We start from the raw sequence: 23,939 nt of genomic DNA, 5'->3' as shown, positions 1-23,939 counted from the left end.
TTGCAAGGCCTTGCTCATTTGACTTGATTCGGAGAAACTCGAGCTAGGAAAAAGCTGACCAAACCTCCCAAATGGGCAAATAGAGGAGAAAGCTTTTCTGCGGAGGGGTTTGAAAAGCGCAGGCATATTCTTTGGCACTGAGATGCCGCCGTGTGCGTAGGGCTGGCTGAGTGTCTTATCTGTCCAGGAAAAGAGCTGCTTCTTTGCTCATTCCAAAAGGCAGCTGCCCTTCCCAAACAGCACCCCCGATTGCTGCATATACTGGAAATATGGGGGTAAGGCATAGAGCATTGTGGGGTGAAAAGGCTGAGTGGATAGAAGGCTGAATTGGATCTCTCTCATTTTCTGTCACTATCAGTTTTTCTTTGTGAAAGAATAGACCTTTTGGTTATGTGTGCACAAACACACTTGAGTGCAGGTGCCCTCCAAGGCCAGAAGAGGGCGATGGATGCCTTGGAGCTGGGGTTCCAGGTAAGCTGTCCAATGTGGATCCTGGGAAGTGACCTTGGGTCTTCTGCGAGAGTGGTATACACATTTAACCAACGAGCCATCTATCTAGCCCCATAATCCACTTCTGTGGTGACTTACTATCTCCCTTGCCCTCTGAGTTCCTCTGATGAGGGCGGTAGTAGTTATATACGTGTATGCATGTCTGTGTGTGCCATTTGCGTGCATGCATGTGTATGTGCTTCAGATGAGCTCTTTCAGCTCTAGAAAAGGACGAATTTCAAGATGTTTTTATTTAGATATAAAAAAGGGTACAGTACATCTCATGCACCAGGGTGACTAATAGATAGTCATTATCCTTACAGCAATGACTACAAGAAGGAAATAAAAACTTACAGGAATTGTTCTTCTAACTAAGAAACCCAAATTAAAAAAAAAATTGTTAACCTAAATAACAAACTGCTTATCACACAACAAACCTTATCCTATGTTTGTGAGAACTAGAGACTTATAATAAGTATCATTAGTAAAAAAAAAAAATTAAGAGAAACTAATTATTGATTAGACAAATGTCAGTGCTATCTATAGTCCCCTGCAGAAAGGCCTTGCTGGGGGAGGGTCCCACAAAGGAAGGTGAGTGGAAGGCAGTTTCTGCCTCACCTGGATCTCTTTGAGTCTGTGTGCTCCACCCTCCAGCTGTCACTTGGTGGAAAGTTACTCAACTCCCTCCAAGGGAGAGACGGAGAGAGGCCACACTGCTCCTCGAAAGAGCAGGGGTCTTGCATTCTGCAAGGTGTGCCTGGGGGATGGGGTTCATTCCCTGAGATGTGGTAACTAGACAAAAGGTGAGTGGAGTGGCCTGGTGGCTCTGTGATGCAGTTGCTTTGGGACGTCAGCCAGGCTTGCAGAGGCTGCGTCTTGGGCGCCCCCAAGAGATAAGCAGACAGCAAGAGAAAAGGAAGGGTGAGTGACCAGGTGAGGTGACTGCCTCCTGCAGGCAACCAGGGCAGGGCAGAGTGGCTGAGGGGCCTCTTAGCTCTTCTGGGATCTTTCTGGTGAGTGGGTAGAGGCTATCCTTGCTGTATAACCTGTCACCTATGACCTGTCACCTATGGTCCCCACAATCCTTCCTGGGTGAATTCACAGTTGCTTCAAATTCGACAAGCCATTTCCCTGAAGTTGACGGAATGGGTCATTCATTGCTCAGTAAAGCAGTGCATGGGGCTGCAGGCCTGCCGGATCACCTCAGGACCCAAGGTCAGGAGCTGTGGACAGTCTCCTTCCTCCCTGGACAGGCCTGGGGAGGGGTTGGGGAGGGGCTGGGCACTGGGTAGGTGTGAGGGAGGCTCAGCAGTGCTGGGTCTCCTGAGGGCAGGCATAACGGATGAGTTACAGCCTCCCTCTGGATTGGACTTGAGCGTCCTGTCCCATAGTGCATGCATGCTATTCAGTCTTCTACCTTCAGAGAGACAGCCTTACCAGGGGCTCAGGGACCCTTGGGGAAGACTAGAAGTTCAGCATAGTCAGTTTGCTTGGCAGTTTTGAAGGGACAGGAGGTCTGGAATAGATTGGGAGTGTGTATGTGCGTATATGAGGGGGGAGGGGGGTGGGGGNGGGGGTGGGGGAGCCGAGACAGAATACTACCCTCACTTTTCCAGTTTTTGGAGTGGCCATCAATAAGATATGCCTCTGTTCCTGGATATTTAAGGGGCTTGGAATTTGCTACCTTGGGAACGGAAGGGTCTTTGGGAACCACAGGCAAAGGGCGCTGGGCCGAAGAATCTGTGTCACTCCTTGGAAATCAGGGAAGGCAGTGTCCGGTGTCTGATCCTGGTGGCAATGAGATTGGGTCCCCAGGCCCAAAGACCAGAACCCTAGATGATGAGCTCTTCCTGGGGATCTGAGCCGTACAGCTCAGCCAGCATCTTGAACCTGGGTCCCCAGTCGTTGAGGAAGTCATAGTCGATGTCAGAGTCGGAGGAATTGGTGCTCAGGGAACTGAGGGACTCTGCGATGGATTCGGCGCCCTCGTAGCCGTAGATGTGCAGTGTGTCATACGGGGGGCCACCGCCGTCATTGTCTGCCTCTTCTTTCTTCACGTCGATCATGGTGGCCATCTCCCTGGGCCCTCCGTGCAGTCCAGGCGCCAGGCGCGGCGGCTTCTGCACCTGCGTGTACACTGCCGGCCGGGCGTCCATCGTGGAGCGCAGGGGCTTGGTGGAGCCACCGCGCACAGAATTAAGCACTGACACGTCGTAGCTGGTGGTGTCCATCTCGCCACCGCCCTCCTCATCGTAGGTGACCAGCTGCTCGTGAATCTCCAGTGCACTCTTGCTATGAGCATGCGCCTGCTTCCGGAGCCGCCTCCGCAGGATGATCAGCAAGGTGATCACTGCAAGTCAGAGCAACAGATGTGGGTCAGACAGGTTCGTGGGGCCAGCCCAGACTCCAGGGCTGGCACTACTATGATTGGGCAAACAGATTTGATTTAGCCCAAAATATAAGTCAGTGGCACAATACTGACCCTCCTGAGGACTGGATGGGAATGAGTGTGGGAAGGTCCCCTGATCCTCACAGCTCACTGTGGCAGAGAGAGCTCCCTCAATGAGGCCCAAGCCATTTCCTTCGTCTTTCTAACCGGGAGTTAGTTACTAATCTGTTAAATACAAAGAGTGGGCATGGCCTCCCCAAGCCTCAGTTTTCCTGTCTGTAGATACATTGGTTGCTCTGGGACACTGGTGTTTGGCCACCTGTGCCCCATGGCATCCTAGCCCCTCAGTGTATCCCGTGGCGCTGGTACAGCACAGAGAAAATACTTTCTAGAAGGAACGTCAGCAGTCAGCCCTCAACTGGAGAAGCCAGACTGCGCTGGGTGCTAATGCTCACAGGAAACTTCCTGGTACCCCCCCAAGGGGATGAGGTTGGTTAACATAGGCATAATACCTTTCCTGGAAGCTTGCCCTTCACAAATCCTTGTCTGAGGTCTGTTTCTTAGGAAATGTCAGACTAAAGTGCTCCTGAAAGTGACAGGGCTCAAAAAAAAAAACAAACAAACAAAAAAAAAAAAAAACCCAAACCAAAAACACAACAAAAGCAAAAAACAAAACAAAAACCAAGACTGTAGGAATTCTATCAAAGCAAAAGAAATCCCCCAGTGACATTCCAAGCTAGAAGTCTCAAAAAACGTCCCATTATAAAGGAATTTCAGAAACAATTAAAGCCAGGAGCGGTGGCACCCAGCTTTAATCCCAGCACTCTGAGGGCAAAGACAAGTGAATTGAAGGCCCACGTGCTCTACAGCGTGAGTTCTGGGCCAGCCAAGGGCTGTACAGTGAGCTCTTGTCTCAGAATAAATGAGTAATATAAACAAACAATCGTTTTAATGTACATCAGCGTCCTGAATGACACCCAGAATGTACTATGCACTCAAACTATATTTAGCAATCGATTGAATGCCAAGTATAGCCTTTTTTGTTGTTATTGTTGTTGTTGTTGTTTTGAAATGGCAATATTGAACCTGGTGCCTGATACATGCTAACGTGCTCTGCCCCTGAGCTACAGCGGGCCCCAGGTTATTTTGAAACGGAGTTAGCTTGAACCGTGATCTGTGGCTCATCCCTTCTTTCCCTTGCCCCATTAAGGCTCTACATCTATATCTCTGTAGGCTACACAAGAACTGTGAGCTCCAGAGTCTTGCAGGATGGGGCTAGAACCCTGCCTCTTCTGTGAAGCCATCTTGATGTCTCCTCCCTGTCCCATGAGACACTGACCTGTGATGGTGAGGATGCAGAGAAAGATGGCCACCAGCGCCTGGATGCTGACGCCCGCCTGGGCTGCCATCTCCTCACAGAAGGTGAACTCGCCTTGCTCGTTGCACTTGCACACACCCACGGTTAGCGTGCTGGTTCCAGTCAGGCTGGGCACCCCGTTGTCTGAGATAAGCACGGGCAGGTAGTGGAACTTGGTATGCTCCCGATTAAACTGCCCATACTTGACCGTGATGTTGGCGGTGTTGTCTGCAGACACCAAGACCACAGAGTGAGGCTCTGCCAGAAGCATCTGCCCTCTTGCCCCATGGGGGGAAGCTGCCTCCTTTCTGGGTGATTTCCCTGCCTTCTTTGTTCCCTGACTCATGTCTGAGCCCCTTGAGCACAGGCTTGTCCCTTTGCAGAGGATGCACTAGGACAGCTGCTTTGACCCAGCCTGAAAAAAACGGCTCAGTTAGCATGTAAGACCCCAATTTCCTGTTTCTGTGGTCAATGGGTACATATCCCCTTCTCCAATACCATCCGAACAGGGACTCAGTTCATTGCTGAATTATTTCAAACACACACACACACACACACACACACACACACACACACACACACAAACATTGGGAAAATAATGCTTTTTTTTTTTTCTTGCACCAGTGCCACCTCTGAATCATTGCAAAGGAGGTTTGCAAGCCTGGTTCCCCAGTGGTACTCCCATTTGTCATTGGGAGAGGATGTCCCAGGGCATTCTGCAGATGAGAACCAGTTTCCGTGCCAATATCTCCCATCCTCAGCGCTAACCATTAGTTTACTGCATAGAAGGATCCTCCAGGGACCTTTATAAACAACCTGATTGTCAGACCCTTCCTTTTCTTTGTTTATTTATTTTATGTGAGTACACTGTTGCTGTCTTAGACACACCAGAAGAGGTTCTCGGACCCCATTACAGATGGTAGTGAGCCATCATGTGGTTGCTGGGAATTGAACTCAGGACCTCTAGAAGAGCAGTCAGTGCTCTTAACCACTAAGCCATCTCTCCAGCCCCAGACCCTTCCTTTTCAACACACACACACACACACACACACACACACACACACACACACACACGCATACACGCACGCACGCACACACACACACGCACACACACACACACACACGCACACATGCATAAACACACACATGCGCACACGCACACGTGCATGCACGCGCTGCTACTGCTGTTGTTGCTGTTGTTACTCTTCAGTGGCTGTGGGCAAAGGAGAGCTGAGGTGCTTTTTGTAGGTTCCTGGGACGTTGTAACACCAATGGTCAGAGGACTTAGCCACACAGCCAAAAGCAAATTAGGAGAAATGAGATATGCAAAACATATGTATGCAAATGACTCTGAGACCAACAGACTCGCTTCCCGTTGCACATGAGATATGCGTTTGGGGTAGTTCTTAGACTTTCCACAACGGATCCCAGCTCTTAGTTCGTTCAAGGTACACAGTGGGAATGATATTTTTGCAATGATATTTTCTGAGTACTGAGTTGTGTCGTTAACTGTCAGCACGGCATGGCTACCTTACTCGTTTTGTAGGCCACGGTGTTCGTCTTGCTTGATTGGTCTGTGGCTGATGAGTACATGACCCCCACTCTCAGGGACCCTCTTCCCTAGTCTTTCCCCAAAGATGACAATGGGCTGTTTCAGTACAGGGTCCTCACTGTGTCATCAGTAAGGGACAGGGAGATTTCTTTCCATGTTTGGGTGATCAGTTGCTATAATCATGCCTAAGGGTGTATTTTTTTTTTCTTAGAAAGTTGCAGAGGTTGTGGAAGCCTGACCACTTTCAGATGGAATTAAATCAGGGTTAGGGTCATCGCTCTACCAAGTGGATCTTCACCAGATCCCCCGACTGGCCACCACTGACTTCACAAGGCTCTCTGGGCTTTGATTGGCTGAATAGATGAGCTGTGCTATGCTGTGATTGTTGGATCAGATCCAGTTCAGGGAACACTCTTTGGTGGATACCTGTTCTGGCTGAACTGCAACAAAACTCATTGCATTCCTGGGGTTCATGACTTCCTGTTTCCAGTTTGGGCTCTGGAATAATCCCAGTATTCGAAGGAGCCTTTGGATAGCTTGGACTGAGCTGGCTGCCCGCATCCCTGTATCCATTCTGTGTTCCTCTTCAATGAAGCCCCTTCAGGGTCATGGCGATCCCCTGTATCATGTACTATGGACCATGAAGCCTGGCCAGGTGGCTTCAACTACAGCATAGACCAACTGTACAATCTATATGGTGAGAGTTGTATAGAACACCCCATAACTTGAAAGACCCTTTGGAGACCTGTCACCCCATGTTGGTCTAGTACTTGATCATAGTGCTTCAAGACTCTTAACTGACACCCCTGACCTTCTCAGAGCCAACCATCTGCTCTGAGGCTTACCGTGGTTGTTTATGAGGGTGAAGTTGCTGTCCTCGTTCTTCAGGGCAAACTTGAACTTTGGGTTTACTGGCACCGCGTCCTTGTCTGTTGCAGAGATCTGTATTACCAGCTGGGGTGGGAGAGATAGGTAAATGATCAGGGTGGTTTGGGGGTTCAAGGATGGGTTTAGACATGACGGTGGTTGCCTGTTACCTGCGGCAGCACTATGCTCTCCCCAAAACCGCTTTGTCTACTACCATCCTGAACTCACTTATCCCTGACCTATTCTTCAGACCCTCCCAGAGCCTACATTTCTCCTCCTGTAAAATGGGAATAGCATTTTATTCAGGTTTGTTATGTAGTTACTTTATAGCTTAGGAAACCCTGGGTGGACAGGAAAGTGTTCTCCCATGCCATGTACTTGAAAACACACTGCTCCCTAGCCCCCCCATCTCCCCCACTCGAGGCCAACTCACCTTGCCCTGGGCAGCATTCTCACACACTTTAGGTTCATAGGGCTGGGCAAATTCCGGAGGATTGTCGTTTTCATCCAAAACTTCAATGTGAACCTGCACAATGGATTCTTTACCTACAGGGTTACCTGCAGGGAGACAGCTTGTTTTCATCCTGGTCCCAGCTGATGCTGGCCTAGGAAGATGTTTGGATGGACAGTCTTGGGGCAATGTGTGGTGGAGGCCATTTCTGTTTTTTCAGGAGGAAAGGCCAGAGATGGTGTTGCTGATGGAAGGAACATGGAGGAGGACAACGTATGTGTTGGGGGGGGGGGTAGACCTTCATATGGGAGCAAACTTGCTTATAGGAATTCAAGAGCTAACCACCCCCAGTGCATCAAGCAAACAAAACCAGGTCTCCGTGCACAAAGGAGTATTTGCTAAGTGCATTTAACACTAAGAATCATGCAGCATTTGGTCCATGCACAGCCTTCGAGTCTCTCTGTGTTCTCTGGACCAAACCCTCGGAAAGTCTGCCTGTGGCATGTGCCTTCGCTGAATCTCATCACAGAGATGCCTGGACAGTCTGTTTCATGACAGAGCTTCTTAAACTATGATGCATCCACAGTCTAGGGTGGTGCTCTTTTGTTCTGTACTCCCAACAAGGTTGCGGGTGCCCTATAAGATGGTGGTCCAAGGAGCATGTTCAGAAATGGAAGGTCAACATTTCCCAGGCAGAGAATGCTTCCCGGGGGCCTATGGTGTAGTTGATTTTAAAGTTATTTACTTTGTTTGAAATGGAGCTGGGTGGAGTATCGAGGGTGCCCCATCCAATCGTAAGATAACCACATCCTTCAGGTCGAGCATCATTGACAGGTCCAAAACGATGCATCATGTCGGTTTGAAAGAATGTGGGAAAAAGAAGAGCCCAGATGGCCTGGAAGGCGGATCTACTCACCCCTAGAATCCAGTTCGTTGGCCTCCACGGTCAGATTATACCAGGCGTGGGTTTCTCTGTCCAGTTCTTTCTCGTTATAGATGTCCCCCTGTTTGGTTATTCGGAAGAACTGGCCTCTGTCACTGGCCTTGCGGATGGAGTATCTGTCCAGGAGAAAGAGCTTGATGGCTCTCCTTGTCCTTCCCTGTTTCTAAAGTCCTCAGCATGACAGAGACTTGACCCCTGTATCCTTCCCCACACCCACTTCTAACCTTCTCTACACTTACCACCCAGAGTGAGTGGGCCTGCACATGTACACATGAGCAGGGCGATGCTCGATGTACACGTGAGCAGGGCGATGCTCGATGTACACNTGAGCAGGGCGATGCTCGATGTACACNTGAGCAGGGCGATGCTCGATGTACACNTGAGCAGGGCGATGCTCGATGTACACGTGAGCAGGGCGATGCTCGATGTACACGTGAGCAGGGCGATGCTCGATGTACACNTGAGCAGGGCGATGCTCGATGTACACGTGAGCAGGGCGATGCTCGATGTACACGTGAGCAGGGCGATGCTCGATGTACACATGAGCAGGGCGATGCTCGATGTACACATGAGCAGGGTGATGATGCTCGACCTGAAGGATGTGGTTATCTTACGATTGGATGGGGTACCCGAGATACTCCACCCAGCTACATTTCAAACTAAGTAACTTTAAAATCACGTACACCATAGCTGGTGTGTGTGTGTGTGTGTGTGTGTGTGTGTGTGTGTGTGTGAAGATTGTTGCTACTACTGAAAAGCCATGACAAAGAAAGAAGATGTAATACCAAGTATAATACTTTTTTTGATAGCAAGAAGGCCCGAGTCTACAGATCAAGTGATATTTGGGCATAACTATAAAAATATAGCAATAGTGAAGTGTATGCTGATAGTCCTTTGAATGTCCCAGCAGCGAGAGGAAACTGAAGGGTAGAGACTCTCATGAACAAAGAATAGGTTCCCTAAGAAGAAAGGGAAATTAGACCCACTCCAGATGTTTCCACAAAGGTGAATGCTAGAACACACTGGCAGAACTTTTGAAGAGAAGTCTCTATTACCTGAAGATTACACAAGTACAGCCAAGAGCCATTAAAATTAAAAGGCAAAAGATGATTTTGTGTGTGTGTGTGTGTGTGTGTGTGCACGCGCGTGTGTTTGTAAATATATCATTATTTGGGAAATACATCATCCATAAAGTTGGGTTCTGATTACGCAAAGAAAGCCTTGTTTTAAAGCTATAAGAGATGTCTGAATCAAAAGTAGGAACTTCGTTTGGGAGGAGCTGAAATGAAGTTGTTCGTGCATGTGTGACTGATACTTTTAACTAGGAAACATTTAAGATTCTGTAGACAGAAGTAAATCTGCGGTCAAATGTCTATGGGGGGGGGGAAAGGGAGGGTTATAGCAGAGCTGAGGGGCAGGAGGAAGCCTGTCCCTTTTGAGAAGTAGGAAATACAGAACAAGGTAAGCGAGATCAAGCCCAGCACAAAGGATGAAATCAGCAAGCAGGCTGAACACAAGCTAACTCTGTTGAGATTAAAAAGCCAGCCCAAGCCAGGCGTGGTGGCGCACACCTTTAATCCCGGCATTTGGGAGGCAGAGGCAGGCGGATTTCTGAGTTCGAGGCCAGCCTGGTCTACAGAGTGAGTTCCAGGACAGCCAGGGCTATACAGAGAAACCCTGTCTCGAAAAACCAAAACCAAAAAAAAAAAAAAAAAAAAAAAGCCAGCCCGACTGTGCACTGCTTTTAAAGTCACACAATCTAGAAAAGTCAGAGGTAAAGTTGGAGAATTTATCAAACAGAAATAACGTGCGAACAGGACGGGCAAGCTTAATATCATCGTATGACGTGGCACTGAGGACCAAAAGCATAAGAACAAACTAGCTGATTTCACAGGGTTGCAAAATTGCAGGTTCTGAGCTCAGCTGTGGAGCACTGGCTTCGTGTGCGCAGACCCTGGCTTTTATCCCTTGCACTGGAAAAAGAAGTTATAAGACATTAATGAAGGTAAAACAGTGGCAAATCTTAGTTAACTGGACAGAAAAATTAATATACATAAAAGAGAAATATTGATATTTCAGTCAAAATGGGTGCAGCACAACTGTATTATATCACAGAACATTTTAGGCCACCCACCCAACCCCTACAGCACTCGTACAAGAAAACCAAACCAAACAATCCCAAGTCAATAAAGTCTCCAACCAAAGAAACAGCCAAGATTCTAATTATAAATCCCGTGGTATAGATGACAGTGAAGTTGGGTCCCCAGGTGTGTGAGATGGACCCAAATGGGAAAGGCGTGCTTTGTTGTCAACAAGAAGACCTAATACTGCTCGGCCTGGTGATGCAGGCCTGCAATTCCAGGAAGCTAAGCTAGAGCTAGAATCTCAAGGTCTGCCTGGTCTATAGGGTAAGTTCATGGCTACAGTGGACTGCTTAGTGAGACCTTGTCTGAAATGGGGTGGGGGGAGGTAACAGAAGCCTGGGGATGTGACCCAAGAGGTAGGGTGCTTGGGAGACTCTTGACCAATGCTAGGATTGTAAATGAATATCGATATATAAAATCAATTCTTGGGCCATCAATACGGCTCAGTGGGCAAAGGTGCCTAGGGCCAAGCCTGATAACCTGAGTTATCCCAGGGTCTCACGTGGTCCCAGAAGTGACCTCTGACCTCCACGTGTGTGCTATGGCATGCACCACCCCTTACACACAGAATAAAGAGAGAAATAAAAGAATAACCAGATAAAAATACCTCATTAGGATATACATATTTTTTTAAAAAAAAAACTATATTACAATTATTCTTATGAAGTCAAGTGTGGTGGAATGTACCCTGGAGTTTCAGTAGTAAAAGAGGCAGAGATGGGATTACTGCAGTTCAAGGCCAGTCGGGACTACATAGACACTATCTTAAGAAAGAAAGAAAGAAGGAAGGAAGGAAGGAAGGAAAGAAAGAAAGAAAGAAAGAAGAAAGAAAGAGAGAGAGAGAGAGAAAGAAAGAAAGAAAGAAAGAAAGAAAGAAAGAAAGAAAGAGAGAAAGAAAGAGAGAAGGGTTCCTGTTAGACAGATTAAAAGCTCAGCAGAAAGCTCTTTCATTAAGGCAGAGCATCACAGAGGAACAGGCAGAGTGGGCAATTCAGAGGTAAGGTCAAGTCTAAGTAAGAACTTAAATATATAACAGCAACGGGGAAATAATGCTGTTTAGTCAACAGGCCTGACACAGCTGGCTTCATGTGTGGGATAAAATCAGATTGGATTGAATTCATGCTTTCTACTAAGTATTATGTGACTCCAGGAAGTCTGAGCAGAGCTACGTATTCCCTTCGTCCCAGAGGCTAAAGGCAGGACATCTGGTTAAGACAGAGGAACAAGGACACGGTGCTGAATGTCTCATTCCACACCCTCCAAGGTCCACATATTAGAAACTGTATCCACAGATGCATATATTTGTGATATTTGAAGATTAAGCTTTTGTGTGTGTGTGGGGGGGTTGATTACTGTTAGGATTAGGTCATGAGGGTGGGGCCCCCATGGTGGATTAGCGGCTTAATAAGAAGACAAAGAAAGACCTACACTGGCAAGCTCATTAGGTCTCCCCATGTTGCGGCAAGCAAGACCTCATTAGATGGCAATCAGGTGCTGGCACCTTTAGACCCTTAAGATAGAGCTCTGTGGTTCATAAACTATCCAGCCCATGCTACAGCGTTGTGGCAATGGAAAACGAGCTAGGATTGACGGACTGCGCAGACACGATCCAAAGCAAATGACAGCAAAACCACAAACGGGAACCATGGACACAGCATCTGTGCATCGGTTGGTTCATGTGGCTGTGAAGGAAAGAATACTCGGCCCACTCGAGGACCAGGTGGGAGTGGGAACTACCATAGATCTCTTTATAGAAGTGTGTGGTTTCACCAAGTGAAAGGAACACTCTGGCTTTGTGTCTTTGGTGATGGGGCTTCAGATAAGCCATTCCTGCTTGATGGCCTCCCTTAGGCAGGAGCTATGTGAGTCAAGGTCTAAAGTCCTTTAAAGAACAGAGGATGGCCTGGTCCAGACAAGATAGACAAGACAGGAGCTGGTGGGAGAAGGGTATTAGTGGAAAAAGCCAGGGTCTAGCCTCAGCATCTTCCCATGTAAAGAGCTAGGGTCTAGCCTCAGCATCTTCCCATGTAAAGAGCTAGGGTCTAGCCTCAGCAACTTCCCATGTAAAGAGCTAGGGTCTAGCCTCAGCATCTTTCCATGGAAGGAGCCAGGATCTAGCCTCAGCATCTTTCCATGGAAAGAGCCAGGATCTAGCCTCAGCATCTTTCCATGGAAAGAGCCAGGATCTAGCCTCAGCATCTTTCCATGGAGGTTCTGAGAGACAGTGTCCTTCTCTGAGCCTTGATCTTAGACCATCAGGCGTAAGGATGCCCATGCCAGGATCACCATGGCATTATCACCTCACACCCACCACTTCCTTACCCGATGCTGCGCCGAGCCTTGTCAGGGTCTTTGGCCACCACAGTGCCGATCAGTGGTTTCTTCTGGTTTTCTGGCAGCTTGAAGTGGTAGAAGTGTTGCTGGAAGACAGGGGGCTCATCCACGTCAAGGACGTTGATGGTGACCTTGGCTTTGTTTTTGCCTGCAGTGCTGCTCAGGTATTCGAATCGGATAGTGGGGTCTGTGGCCTCAATGTAGAACGTGTACTTCTGGATGACTTCATAGTCCAGGGACTGCATGGGTAAGAAGGATGGGGACTGACATTAGCGCTTTTCATTTTACCGGCCCCACCTCTGTACCTGGACCTGTTCTTTGAGTCAAGGACACGCCCAGTCCCAGTCCTCATCTCAAGGGGGCAATAACCTAGTGGTGCTAGTCAAAGGTAGGACCTTTCCTGGTTTTGAGAAATCAGGAGACTTCTCCTGGGTTTGTCTGCCTAGCAAACTTCTTCCTGTTCATCCTGAGGAAGGGGTAGCAGTTTGCTATGGAGCAGGTAGTAAGAGACCCTCTCAGAAAGTACTCTAGAAGGTACCACCTTCTTCTCGGGCATTATTCTGCAGCCTTGAATAGACCAGTTACATTTTTTTGTTGTTGTTGTTGCTTTTGTTTGTATGATTATCTACCCTACTGTCTGAGAGCTTTGCGGATTCTGGTGGCTGTCTGTATGTGCTCAGTCCTCTACCTGAACATTCTGGAAACATGAAAGCTCCTCTCCCTCTTCTGGATTCAGTCGGTCAGACCATTTGCTGCCTGCAGCAGCCACTGTCCATGGCTACTTGTGCCCTCAGGTATACATTCTTTACATATATGATGATAGATTTCTACTGTTGGGACACAGGGAGTTGATGTTAGGGGCATGGTGCTGGTGAGTTTTTTAAGTATCAACTTGCTGTATAATCTAAAATCACCTGAGAAGGGGACCTCAGCTGAGGAATCGCCTAGATCAGGTTACATATGGGCTTGTGTATGGGGGATTATCTTGATTGTTAATTAGCGTAGGAAGGCCCAGCCCACTGTGGGCAGCACCATTCCCTAGGCCTGGCCCTGAACTGTACGGGAGGAGAAAGCTAGCTGATAGCCAACGCCACAGACAGAAAGTATGAGTGCATTCATTTCCTTCTGCTTTTGACTGTGGATGTGATGCAACCAGTTGTCTCAAGTTCCTGCCTCTGTGACTTTTCCATAACAATGAACTCAGCTTGGAATTGTAAATCGAATACACCCCTTTTTCTCTGAAGTTGCTTTTGGTCAAGGTTATTTTTATCGCAACATGAGAAATGAGACTAGAACAAGTGTTGTCTGCCAGCACTACAGGGTTTGTGGCTGTTTATTCCAGAGCCTGATTTTTCTGTTGCAACTCTGAGACATGATCTATCATGCTCCTATAGGTCTGGGCCCCACTTGAATCTGTTCATCAGTGATTGCCACCTATCCTTGCTCCTGAGGCTTTTAGGGATGACTGCCCAAATAAACATATCACACCCAAAGTATTGCCTCTACTCTATCTCTGGAACAATTCAGGCTGAGACTATGAGTTATAGTCTCCATGAGCTCGTGGCCAGCTCTGAGCTGTACAAGAACATTTTCTTTCAGTGACCTGTGGCTCACAAGTGATCCCTGAGCACGTCTTTTGGATACTGCAAACTCCATAGCCCATGGATGGGCGCGGTTCTGCAGGTCTACATCATAGCCCATGGCTGGGCTCGGTTCTGCAGGTCTACATACCTTCGTGGGTTTGATGATGCCCTCGTTACGTTTGGGGTCTGTCTCAATGGTGAAGGTGTCCCTGTGCTCGCCCTGAGTGATGCTGTACTTGGTCATCCGGTTCTGGGGCTCATCTGGGTCCACAACAGTCAGAAAGCCCAAGGGCTTGCCCACACGGATATCTTCAGGCACCGAAAATGTGTATGTGGCTGATGTGCATAGGATACCGCAAAGAGTTAACGAGATAGATAAGACAATTGCCCTTTCATATTATCACACACACACACACACACACACACACACACACACACACACACACACACACCAAGGATCTTACCCAGGCTAGGCAAGCACTCTATCACTGAACTATACCCCTAGCCTTTGGAATTTTGAGATAGATGCTTGCTCGGTAGCCCAGGTTGGGTTTGAACTGGCAAATCTCCTGTCTCTGTCTCTTGAATGCTAGGGTCACAGGCATGTGCTGCCCTATCTGGGTATCAAACAGTATTTTGCTACAGAAAACAGGCAAGAAACTTAGGATGGTGTGATTCTGGGTCCCAAGGTAAGGAGGCCAGCCTTGCCTTTTGTTCATCTGTCTAGCTGGCAGGATTTAGCTCCTCTGTACATTGAAACTTCAATAGGCGAGCGAGACAAATCTTGCCTTCAGGAAGTAATAGAGCTCCTTCAGAACTAGATAATTTGGGAGTCAGATGAGACCTGAATTTCCACATAGCTAGTCGGTTCCATGAGCATAGCAACTTACTTCCCCTGCCCACTCTCACTGGGGGGCACAGGAAAAGCTCTTGACAGACACTTTCTAAAGGGAAATTCAATTTGTGGGTTTGTCTATACCAGGTTGTGGTTGTACCCTATTCTCTGGGATTTTATGGCCGGGTCCTCAGTCTCAGAGGTTCTGGGTGAAACTGCTCCTGTCTCTCAGTGAAACTTGAAGCATTGCAGTGCCATCGGCAGGGCTGTGAATTTCTTTGATCTGGTTTGTGAAGGGACTCATTAGTGGACAGTTGGGTGACCTTGAGAGCGAGGCATTAGGATGCATCAGGGTCTCCATACTCTGGCTTCAGGAGTGCCCTGGGATATAGCAAGAAGTAGAGACATTTGGGGCACTCTCTGAGAGCTCCCAAATCACTGAATCTGGATTGTCTCAGCCCCTGTACACTTAAAGGCCTACGGGAGGGGCTTACACTGAGTAAAGATGGGGAAGTTGTCATTGATGTCTTCCAGCCTGATCAGCACCGTGGCTGTGCCCGACTCTCCCCGCAGACCCAAGGCATCTTGCGTTTCCACCACGATCTTGTATTCAGCCTGTCTCTCTCGGTCCAAGTTTTTGGTCTTTGTGAAGATGAGTCCTGAAAAGAAGAGTGCCCCAACAGGAATTGTGTGTTATCTGAGGAGCCTTGAGAAAAATCTGAATGCTCAGATCCTTTCAGAAATACACAGGCGACTTCACTATGTATTTGAGATTGGGAACCCCAGACCCACTAACTCCATCCCTTGTCCTGTGTGGCTAAAAGCTGGCCAAATGTATGGTCCAATATTGTTCCTAGCCAGGGAGAATGTTATATTGAGAAAGACCATCCTGCCAATTCCAGGCTCCGAATGCGATGGATTGGTGATGTCTGCCTTGGTACACATAAACATGATTGGCTGTGCTGTACTTGATTAATGATGTCTGTACTGACATACATAGAAATGACTGCCCTTTTTAGTGCCACGAGTGTTGTGATAGGTTAGTGATGTGTCTCCTGGTGCACATAGAAGTAAGTACTAGTCACACTCCGTCTTTGCTCATCTTCTGGAAGACAAGGGTGTCTGGCTTGACTGGCCTTTTTTCTTGCTTCCAAGTTTCAGTACTTACAGCTTTTAAAATTCATTAGACACCAAATTTGGCCCCGAGCAGCCTTTCTGGACTTGCAGACCTGGATCCTGTGATGAATTGCAACCTAGTAGCATGTAAATAAACTTAAAAGCCCTAACTTAGGAGTATGCTCAGCCAATCACAGCTGCTGTGCCTCAGTTAATCATAGGCTGCCACCTGTTCACAGCTATTCATAACAGGCAGACACCCCAGCTGGAACCGTCTGAGCTCTTTCTAGATGCAGGGTTTTTTTTTTTTTTTCTTTTTCTTTTTCCTGTACTATAAATATCACTCAACTATGTGGCAGCCCTGGGGTTTCTCTGAACTTGTTTAGCTTCTGGGGTGTCCCCAATTTGTGAACTGTTCTTTGCAAAAATTAAACTTGATAAAGTTTAATTGGTCTAAAGTTTTTCCTCCTAACAAGGCACGGAAAGAAATTTCTGTGGCATGGCTGTGCCTATGCGAAATCGAATTCCAATGGCTCGGCTACCGCGCAAGGGGGTGTGAGCATTCCTAACTTCTGGACAAGGGAAGTGAGGCTCTTAGGTGGTAGCTAACTTGTGCAAGCGCTGTAGGGCTCATCAGCAGTCCTGGGTTCAAATCAGATGTCTCTGAACGTTTGCAAAGACCTTCCAACCAGCATGTTCTGAAGAGTCCTGGTCATGCTTGAGGTCCTGCTTTGGGCACGTGACTGCTTTCTTCTCCCCTAACCCACTCCAACATGCCTTTACGTGTATGCATTCCTTTTCTGGATCAGTGGCTGGTGACACCTATCAGGTTAATGTTCTCTATACATTGGCACCTGGAATATTCAAGTCCCTCCCCCATCCCTCCAAATGGGTACCCTCCCAAAAGGTTTAGTCATACAGACCAGAATTATCAATGCTGAAGTACTCATTTCCTTTCACGATTTGGTACAGAACAGTGGCGTGGCCTGCCACAGTGGGGTCATCTGCGTCCACTGCTGTCACACGGATGACAGAGGTCCCTGTGGGGGGAGAGAGAGAGAGAGAGAGAGAGAGAGAGAGAGAGAGTATTCTGGTATATCTGCTCATGACTGTGGCCCTCACCCCATTTCCTGGTGGGAGTAGATGGGGTTCTGCTGTTCCTACTGTCCAAGCTGAGGGGATGAAGGCTGCCTTGTGCTAGAGAAGCCATCATGAGGACGGAGTGCCCAGCAAGGGTAAGCCCGGCCACAGCAGTCATGAAGCGGGCAGAGAGAACAGGTGGTGCATGTGTTTACTGGAGAAATGAAGAAGGGAAGAGGTTTGGGCTGGAGTGGATTTTCATTTTCTGAAAGTATGGATGCGGGACTAGGAAGGGCAAAGCCCCCAGAGGGGTTGAGATCTCATTTCTCATTGGAGTTCTGGGTTTCCTCAAGGAGGTCTGGCTCCATGGCCTTGAACACAGATCCCAGACAGAAGAGTAGAGAGAGACACACTCTTTGCCTGGACCTTCTGGAAGCAGGATAAGGACAGGCTGGTGCCTCCTAAGCCTGTATCTAGGGTGACGACACACTCTGGGGTCAGGCTATAATGAGCGTCGGTGCTCAGCACATTGTGAGGATTAAAACCGATCTACGGTTAGGGTCAGGGTTTAGTTTGGGACTAGTCTGGAGGTTAGCCTTTAGGGACACATTTTGAAATCATGTAAAGGCACAAGATAGCATTCTGACTACTTCCTTGAGCTTACTGGAGCCCAACCCTAAGCATTGAGGTGCTGATGTGAGAGGTGTCTTCAGGCTGGTGTTGAGGAAAGGAGGAGAGAGAAGGAAGACTAGGCACATACCTATAGCTGACATCTCTGGCACAGATGCGTTGAATACTCGGTGGGAAAACACAGGCCAATTGTCATTTATGTCATGCACCTTGACCGTGAAGCTGGAAGGTTGCTCCAGGTTTTCGTTGGTATTCTTGTCCACAATGAGGGCAGTAAGGAAGTACTCGGAGACTTTCTCCCGGTCTAACCTCTCATAGGCAAGCACACTCCCTGTGTTAGCATCGACCCCGAAGATCTTGCCAGCAAACTCTCCTTGGAGCACATACTTAGCATTCTGGCGGTTCACGTTGGACTTGATCTGGGGAAGAACAGGCAACATGAGCTGAGAATGGGCAGTATGTGTGCACACATGAGTGTGCACGCTTGTGTGCGTGCATGCATGCAACGACTCATGCATGTATGCTGACCATACGTAGTGTTGAGTAGAGATGCTAACTGTGACACGGAAGTTTTAAACAAGAGCTTAGGACTGGTCACCAGTGAGTTCTTCTTCACCAGGTCACTGCAAGCACGGCAGGGGTGGACCTTTCTTAGCTGTGCCCAATGCCTAGAATGGAGCCTACTAATGCCCTTGCTACCAGAGAATAAAGAGTGTCTTTCTCCCCAACAAGACATGGCTTGTTACTATCTCATCTTTAAAATAGACCTAATTGGATCCCTAAGGTTGACTTGCACTCATGGGTACAGCTTCCCACGTGGAAATGAGTGCCAGAAACCTTGTCTTCACTTGTCCCTTGCAGAAAATCGGGACACGTGCCAGTGATGTACTGGAGCTGGCTTATGTCAACATGGCTTTTGAAGACTTGGCTAGAATTGGGGAATATTCATGATCTGGCTGTTAAACGTGGCCGTATCAAAAAGGAAATTATCTGAATGTACAATGAAATAAATCATTGTAATAGACGGTCTGTTGACCCAGGATTTGGGCATTTGGAACCAGTCTAGGAGACATGCCTCTGGAGATGGGTGTCTGTTGTCAGTTGTGTTATGGTTTTTTGTTTTGTTTTGTTTTCTAGAGAGCATTGACAGGAATGAGAAGGTCCACATGGACGAGGTAAGTAAAGCTCTTGCATCCATCTCTGTCTGGTTTCCAACTATAGATGTCTGTGATGCTATGACTTCCCCGCCAAGGTGGACTGCACCTTTAAACCTTTGAGCTCAGTTAAGCTCTTCCTTCCTGAACTTTTGTTAAGTATCTTGTCACAGCAACAGACATGTGACTCATAGAGAGATATGAGAGGCGAAGGCTTACAGATACTCAGAATTCATGGTTCTAACCATGTCCCAGCACTTAACCACATTCCTGAGGTCACTGTGTCTTCTGTGGGAGTAGGGCGGTGACACTAAATAGCGTAGGGCCCTGTACATCTTGTACCAACTCTGCCTTCAGGAATGTCACAGCGTCAGCTCAAAGGCTGAGTATTTACACTGTGGTAAGTTCTACACATCTGCATACTCCCTGCAAACCCAGATGTCAGACAATTATCAGCACAGTAAGGATCGGTCCCAGTAAACTTGCTTTTGGAATGATGCATAAAATACTCTCTTCTTGGTGATCATGACATGTTAGTTGCTTCTTGGTTACAGTGTCTAACCTGTAGAACAGAACCCCGTGAGCTTTGTTTTAACTTAGGATGTCCTGTACCTCTCAGATCACAGAGCTTTTTTTCTTGTATAACACATGCTATTAGTAGCTTAAGGGAAAGCAACGTATGCCTAGCGCCTTGAACTGAACATTACAGAGGTAAATGAAAGTAATTGCTGATGACAGACCCACAAGTCAAAAGATAATAGGAAGCTTGAGTGTTGAGTATTCTATTTTTTGTTTTTACAAAAAAGAGGATATTTAAGCTATATGTTTATATTTCATGAGTTCAAAATAATACTTTTCTAGAAGGCTAAAATGACACTAACAGAATTCCATTTGAAAAAAAAAAAACACAAACAAACCCAGAAATTGGGATGCCTACCAGGTATCAGGCGCGCTATGGAATCCATAGATATCCAAGGCCCCCCCGTCTGGCTCTCAGAACTGAGGCTGACATCTCAGGGGGCGGCACTTCCGATCAGATGAAGCAATAAACAAGTAGTTAAAAAGGTAGGGGAAGAGAGAGGGTGGCCAGGAGGTCAAGGACAGTAGCTTCTGGGGAGAAGGCGATTCCAGAAGGGTGTGGACCAATCCTGGGACCCTCTAGAAGTACCCTAAAGTATAACAGCTGTTCATTAATTGACAGTTTGGAGGAATGGTGGCCAGGACTCCCACTGGATGCTCTTTCATTTAAATTTCTCTGCTTCTCTCACCACTGAACTGGAGTATAGTTTTGGTCCTGCCCCTTTCTATTATTACTGTGTTTGGATGAAATATTGCAATGCCAACAGCTGTCCTGCCCTGGTAGGCTACTCCCATCTGGCTCCCATTGTCCATCCAGGATTATAAACAAAAGCTCCAGACTTTGACCTCGGTAAACACGCACTTCCTTCAGATTGTGCCCTCAGAGCCAGGAGGGGACCCTTGGAGTCCTGTGTTTGTGTCTTGTTCACATTCTTCTTTTAGCCAGGATGGGAATCACGTGCGGTTCCTCTACTCCTCTGACCCCATGTTAGGTCCCAAATAGGTTCTGTCATCATAAGACACAGAATGTCTGCTACCCTTCCAAAGCATGTCCTGTTTGGCTCCAGCCTCCACTTTCTGATAGCTCTTCCTGACTCATCCTTCAGATCTTACCTCACGGCTAACCATTCTCCTCAGAGGATGATTCATGGCCAGTTATCCCATTGGGAAAGCAGTAACTGGACTAGTGGTATTTCCCTCAATAACACAGAGCTCACTGTGTAATTCCAGATGTGCGTCTTTCCTTCTGACTGGTCAGGGGACAGGATTTACATCATCCAGAAAAAAAAAAAAAGCCATACTTGGAAGCCAGACCAACCCGTGTACCCAGTCATTGGGCGTGTGCCCAGTCATGGAGCTGTGGGTGGGACTGTTAGTAGACACTTCCCAGACCGCCCCACCTGTTTCCTTTATCAGGAATTGGGGAGGCCATTGTGATGCCCTGTCCAGACTTGTGCCCACCCCTCAAAGGTCTTCTTCAGCCTGTTTCTGTATCTTCTCAACACTCCTGTCCACACAGCTTGTGGGGTTCTTTGATATATGCTGTTTCTCTACAGTGTCAGGTTCTCACACTGTAGTCATCAACCCCCATGCCCTGTCACATGCCTAAATGTAGGAGTTGTGAAAAATTTGGCAACACTGAATACTTTCTTCACGCACAATGACCAAAAATGTAATCATAATCCAGCGTGCGATGGAGTCTGTGGAGGTGTTTGCCTGTGTTGTATCATGAGACTTCACCACTGCTTTGGTTCTCCACACAGAGCATGTGCACGAGGAGGTGTTGGGGGTGCACTAAGCATTGTGAGTGCATTAGTACCACATAACACCAATGAGTGACACCTGAGACACTTGGCTTAGATTTAACACTACTGTATAGACTACAGTATGGACAAAGTTTTCTGTTCTTATAGAAACAATGATATGATAATATATGAAATAACCTTTAAATATATATTTATATTTAATATATTCATATCATTTTATATTTATATATCCTTATAGGATATATATATATATATATATATATATATATATATATATATAATCATTTTTTTTGAGACACGGTCTGTGTAGCCTTGGCTGTCCTGGAGCTTGTTATGTGGACCACATTGGCTCCAGACTCACAGAGATTCACCTGCCTCTGCCTCCCAAGCACCCGGATTAAAGACATATGCCACCATGCTTTGTAAAATAGACTTTTAACATTCTCCTGCCACCCATTCCTCAGTGTACAGGAGTCAACATTAGTGTGTCTTTGAATTGGATTGCATCAGAACAGTTGATTTAAAAAAAAAAATCTGTTTGAGCTGTTGGCTTGACTTTCATTAAAAAATAGTTAAGCGGATTTTATCTTAGAAAAGCATTTATAAAAATAGTTCTAAACATGCTTCTGCCATTGTGTAATATGTTTTTATGCAAAGCAGTGTTCTTATACTGAGTATCACAGGGTCAAAATATTAATCCAGGGGTCCCTCACCTTCAATACCAGATAGGCAGGCAGATTTTCGTGAGCTTGAGATAAGAAGTGAGTTACAGGCTAGACAGGGATAAAAGCAAGACCCTGTTCAAACAGATAGACAATAGACAAACACATCTATTGTTAAAAACACTGACTCCAACATACTTTGGCCCATCAAATGTTCAGCCAAGTTTTTTTTTTTTTTGAAATTTTAGTGTATGTGTGTGTTAGGGGAGGTGGTATATGTACACATATGGGTGCATATATGCAGTGGTCAGAGGACAACCTTGGATGTGTTTCTTAGCATTGTCCACCTTTCGGGGGTATAATATGGTCACTTACTAGCCTGAAGCTTGCTAAGTAGCTTAGACTGGCTGGTTCACAAGTCCCAGGGATCTCCCTGTCTCTGCCTTCTTAGTGCTGATATTCTAAGCAAGCCCCTCCAGGCCTGCCTCTACAATTATTTATACAAGAATAAGTAAGTATCAATTTCATTATGGTGCTAATTTGCTTTCCTTTTAATACATGATAGTTACCTGTATACCAAAGAATTGTCTAAAAATGCATTGCTTTATGATCTATTATCAATGTTGACCTGTATACCTATTTTATATGTCTATATAACCTGCTACATAAAAATTTCTTGGGCACAACGAGATTTGTGAATGGAAGAAGCTTCAGAAGGCCCACTCAAGGCCCAGGCAGAGGGTGCTAAATGATTTCTGTAATGGGCCAGAGAGAAAATAATTTTGGCTTTTTGGATCACAGAGTCTTGGTCACAGAACACTCCATGCTGCTGTTTATAACATAAAAGCGGTCATAGGCAATCAGTAAACTAATTAGTGTGGCTGTGTTCCAATAAAACTTTATTTATAAGACCAGGCAGAGGGCCATAGTGGTCTCTGGGAAGAAGTTTCTCCATCCCTACTATCCACGAGAGCGGTGAGCACATTTTTGCCCAGGGCTGTCTTCCTAGCGCTCAGTCTAAGGCTTGGAACCACTCATTCTTCCTCCAGTGCACTGACCTGGTCCTTCTTATAGTTGGGGTATGGATTCGAAGAAGCTAACATGGTGAGACGTCAACTCTGTCAGCTTTCTTCCTCACAGATAGGGCTTAAAATGCTTAATCTGTCACCCCCTGAATGCCCGTGAAATCCCACTAGGCGGCCATTCCTTTGAATTAGAGTGGGTGATTTTGATATCCAGGACCATTTGACATGGTGAGAAGAAGGTCCATTGCTATTAAGATGGTCTCCAAGCTCTTGGGAGAAGGACTTCCGTTGGTTATATTCTAGAATTGGACAACGAATTCACAGACTCTGACACTGCTTCTCCCGAGGTCAGGCCTGGGCTGTGTGTGATCATGGAGCGCCTAGCAAGGATAATAGGATAATTTGTGCAAGAAACCTCCACACACATATACACCCATTTTATTTATTTTTTTTTAATTTTTTAAAATTTTTTTTAAAAGATTTATTTATTTATTATATGTAAGTACACTGTAGCTGTCTTCAGACACTCCAGAAGAGGGCGTCAGATCTTGTTAGGGATGGTTATGAGCCACCATGTGGTTGCTGGAATTTGAACTCCGGACCTTCGGAAGAGCGGTCGGGTGCTCTTACCCACTGAGCCATCTCACCAGCCCCCATTTTATTTTATTAATGGCGGTACCTAACCATGTAGCTCAGGCTGGCCTTGAATTCTTGATCTTTCTACTTTGGTCTCTTGAAGGCTGGGATTTCAGGTTTATATTACTATATTTGATGAAAAAGGGTTTTTGTTTTTTGGTTTTTGGGGGTTTTTTCAAGACAGGGTTTCTCTGTGTAGCCCTGGATGTCCTGGAACTCACTCTTTAAACCAGGCTGGCCTCGAACTCAGAAATCTGCCTGCCTCTGCCTCCCAAGTGCTGGGATTAAAGGCGTGTGCCATCTTGCCCAGTGAAAAAGGTTTTTTTTTTTTTTTTTTTTTTTTTTTT

At 46.8% G+C, this 23,939-nt stretch overlaps 1 protein-coding gene across 2 annotated transcripts in view; it reads right to left on the bottom strand.

Moving 5' to 3' along the window:
- Nucleotides 1-722: 722 nt before the first annotated feature.
- Cdh5 (cadherin 5) overlaps nucleotides 723-23,939 on the bottom strand; it is a 40,659-nt gene continuing 17,442 nt past the window's right edge. For both annotated transcript variants that reach the window (XM_029532628.1, XM_029532629.1), the window contains exons 3-12: nucleotides 17,901-18,189; nucleotides 16,984-17,100; nucleotides 15,439-15,603; nucleotides 14,258-14,445; nucleotides 12,515-12,765; nucleotides 8,022-8,164; nucleotides 7,088-7,212; nucleotides 6,633-6,741; nucleotides 4,218-4,463; nucleotides 723-2,839 (exon numbers count right to left, since the gene is read on the bottom strand). In XM_029532628.1, the coding sequence (XP_029388488.1) occupies nucleotides 2,322-2,839; nucleotides 4,218-4,463; nucleotides 6,633-6,741; nucleotides 7,088-7,212; nucleotides 8,022-8,164; nucleotides 12,515-12,765; nucleotides 14,258-14,445; nucleotides 15,439-15,603; nucleotides 16,984-17,100; nucleotides 17,901-18,189 (2,151 nt within the window). In that variant the 3' untranslated portion in view covers nucleotides 723-2,321. The remainder of the gene's footprint in view (nucleotides 2,840-4,217; nucleotides 4,464-6,632; nucleotides 6,742-7,087; nucleotides 7,213-8,021; nucleotides 8,165-12,514; nucleotides 12,766-14,257; nucleotides 14,446-15,438; nucleotides 15,604-16,983; nucleotides 17,101-17,900; nucleotides 18,190-23,939) is intronic.

The sequence above is a fragment of the Mus pahari genome, chromosome 20 (genome assembly GCF_900095145.1).
Source record: "Mus pahari chromosome 20, PAHARI_EIJ_v1.1, whole genome shotgun sequence".
Taxonomy (NCBI): Eukaryota; Metazoa; Chordata; class Mammalia; order Rodentia; family Muridae; genus Mus; species Mus pahari.
This window is presented reverse-complemented; position numbering and strand designations above follow the sequence as displayed.